This window comes from Egretta garzetta, unplaced genomic scaffold (genome assembly GCF_000687185.1).
Source record: "Egretta garzetta isolate BGI_Z169 unplaced genomic scaffold, ASM68718v1 scaffold677, whole genome shotgun sequence".
In the NCBI taxonomy this organism is placed as follows: domain Eukaryota; kingdom Metazoa; phylum Chordata; class Aves; order Pelecaniformes; family Ardeidae; genus Egretta; species Egretta garzetta.
This window is the reverse complement of record NW_009260355.1, coordinates 106,410-108,973: the sequence shown is the minus strand read 5'-3', so window position 1 is coordinate 108,973 and position 2,564 is coordinate 106,410. Positions and strand designations below refer to the sequence as shown.

Genomic DNA, 2,564 nt, shown 5'->3' with positions numbered 1-2,564 from the left:
AGTCCCCACCTGGAGCTCTGCGCCCGGTGCTGGGCTCCCCAGGTCAAGGAGGAGGAGGAGCTACTGGGGAGAGCCCAGAGGAGGGCAACCAAGCTGATGGGGGGCCTGGGGCATCTCCCCTAGGAGGAAAGGCTGAGGGAGCTGGGCTTGTTCAGCCTGGAGCAGAGGGGGCTGCGGGGGGACCTGAGTGCGGCCGCTCAGGGCTTCAAGGGGGCCCCCAGGGAAGACGGGGACAATCTTTTGAGCAGGGCCGGCTGGGACAGGCCACGGGGGGATGGTTTGAAACCAAAGCAGGGCGGGTTTCGCCTGGATCGAAGGCAGAAATCCTTGGCCCTGAGGGTGGGAAAGAGCGAGAGGGGTTGCCCAGGGCGGTGGTGGAGGCCCCATCCCTGGGAACATCCAAGGCCAGGTTGGCCGGGGCTGTGGGCAACCTGCTCTGGTTCAAGGTGGCCCTGCTCCTGCACCCCCTCCTGGGTGGCCTCTGGAGGTCCCTTCCACCCCAAACCATTCCATGATGATTTTGGGGCTGTTTTAACCAATTCTGCTTTTTTTTTTTAGGAGTTCCTGAAGAGCAACATCAACAGCAGCAGCACGTACTGGCTGGGGCTGACGGATCAGGTGGAGGAAGGCAACTGGGTCTGGGCTAACGGCGAACAGACAAGCATTAGGTAAAAATTCCCTCCAGGAGGGGGCGGAATTCCTCAAAACTGGAAAAGAATCCAAAAAAACAAATGGCAAAAGGTGACGTTGAGCTGCCAAAACTTTGGGATTTGATAGTTTTACGTAAATCCAAGGGGTTACTTTGGGAAAAATTGGATTAGTGGAACGCTTCCGTGCAGGATTTAAAAAATAACGGAGCTTTTTAGTGGTCTCCTTCCCTGCAAACGCAGATTTTGCCTCTTCCCAAGCATGCTCCGCGGCTGTGGGGCTTGTTTTTATTTCCTTACCATTTTCTCTTTTCCTTTTTTTCCCTTCTTTTCCACCTTTTTTTTTTTTTTTTCTTCTCTCTCCAGCTACTGGAACACGTGGAAGAAGGACAAAGACAAGGACCAGAAGGACTGCGGCAGCATCGGGCCCGACGGCATCTGGAATGACGACAGATGTTCCCACTTCAACCACTGGATTTGCGAAAAGTCCTGGAATTGCTGATTTCACTGTGATTTTTTTTTTTTTCCTGTTTCCAGAGAATTTTCCATGCGCCAGTGGAAAAAAAAAAGCAGGGAAGCAGGATGAACTCATGCCGCTCTGGGGGCATTCGGAGGCTCCACACGCTCCCATTTTTTACTCATTAGTGATGGGTGAATCCCTAAAAAAAACTCAGTAAAATCCCTGCGACCTCCAACCTTGCACGTCTGACCCCCGAACCATGGGAAAAAAAGGGATTTTCAGTGAAAAAAAAGGGATTTTCAGTGAAAAAAAAGGGATTTTCAGTGAAAAAAAAGGGATTTTCAGTGAAAAAAAAGGGATTTTCAGTGAAAAAAAAGGGATTTTCAGTCAAAAAAAGGGATTTTCAGTTAAAATAACCCCTGTAAAATAGTTAAAACCCACTTGCCGGCACAAAAATGGTTCTGTTTCGCCACGCTGCTGAATTTCTCCTTCCCCCCACCCCCAGCTCTGCTGCCACCCTCAGAAAAGAGAATTTCAGTAAAATCCTGTTGTTTTTTTTCTCCCCCCCCCATTTTCCAAATCCTTTTTTTTTCCATATTTATCCCGGCTGTGCCCACCTGCAGCCCCGCCACCAACCCCCCCAGGTCCCAAATCCTGATTTTGCTCCCCTGTAAATCTCTCAATTCAGCGGATTATCACCCAATAAAACTTATTATTTTTGTTTTTTCCTAAGAAATCGTCTCTTTTTACCCCAAATAACGGAGCTGGGAAATCAGGAGCCGGCGGAGGAGCACGCCTCCATCATTGACCAGCAGCCCCAGTTAACGGGAGCTCCCAGATGACCGGAGGTTGGCAAACGTGAGGCCCATCCACGAGAAGGATCCGACAGGAGGATCCGGGGAGCTCCAGCCCTGTCGGCCTGACCTCGGTACCGGGGAAGGTGATGGGGCCGTTCATCCCGAGCGCGCTCATCAGGCATGGGCAGGACAACCAGAGGATGGGGCCCGGCCAGCGTGGGTTCATGAAGGGCAGGTCCTGCTTGACCAACCTGATCTCCTTCCATGACCGGGTGACCCTTGGTGGATGAGGGACAGGCTGTGGGTGGCATCTACCTGGGCTTCAGCGAGGCCTTTGAGGTCTCCAACGGCATTCTCCTGGAGAAGCTCATGGCTTAGGCGTGCTCTTCGCTGGGTAAAAAAACTGTCTCGATGGCCAAGCCCAGAGAGTGGTGGTCAACAGAGGTCAATCCAGTTGGGGGCCGGGCACAAGCGGTGGCCCCCAGGGCTCAGTTCTGGACCCAGTTCTGTTGAATGTCTTTATCCATGATCCGGATGGGGGCATCGAGGGTGCCCTCAGCCACTTTGGAGATGACACCAAGCTGGGTGGGAGCGTTGGCCTGATGGAGGGGAGGGGGGCTCTGCTGAGGGCCCTGGCCAGGCTGGATCCCTGGGGAACTG

At 53.1% G+C, this 2,564-nt stretch overlaps 1 protein-coding gene across 1 annotated transcript in view; it reads left to right on the top strand.

Annotated features, from left to right (window-relative positions):
* LOC104129977 (CD209 antigen-like protein A) overlaps window positions 1–1,149 on the top strand; it is a 5,391-nt gene extending 4,242 nt beyond the window's left edge. Inside the window, exons 9-10 of the mRNA XM_035898437.1 lie at window positions 559–668; window positions 1,014–1,149. Coding sequence (XP_035754330.1) covers window positions 559–668; window positions 1,014–1,149 — 246 coding nt within the window. The remainder of the gene's footprint in view (window positions 1–558; window positions 669–1,013) is intronic.
* Window positions 1,150–2,564: the final 1,415 nt, after the last annotated feature.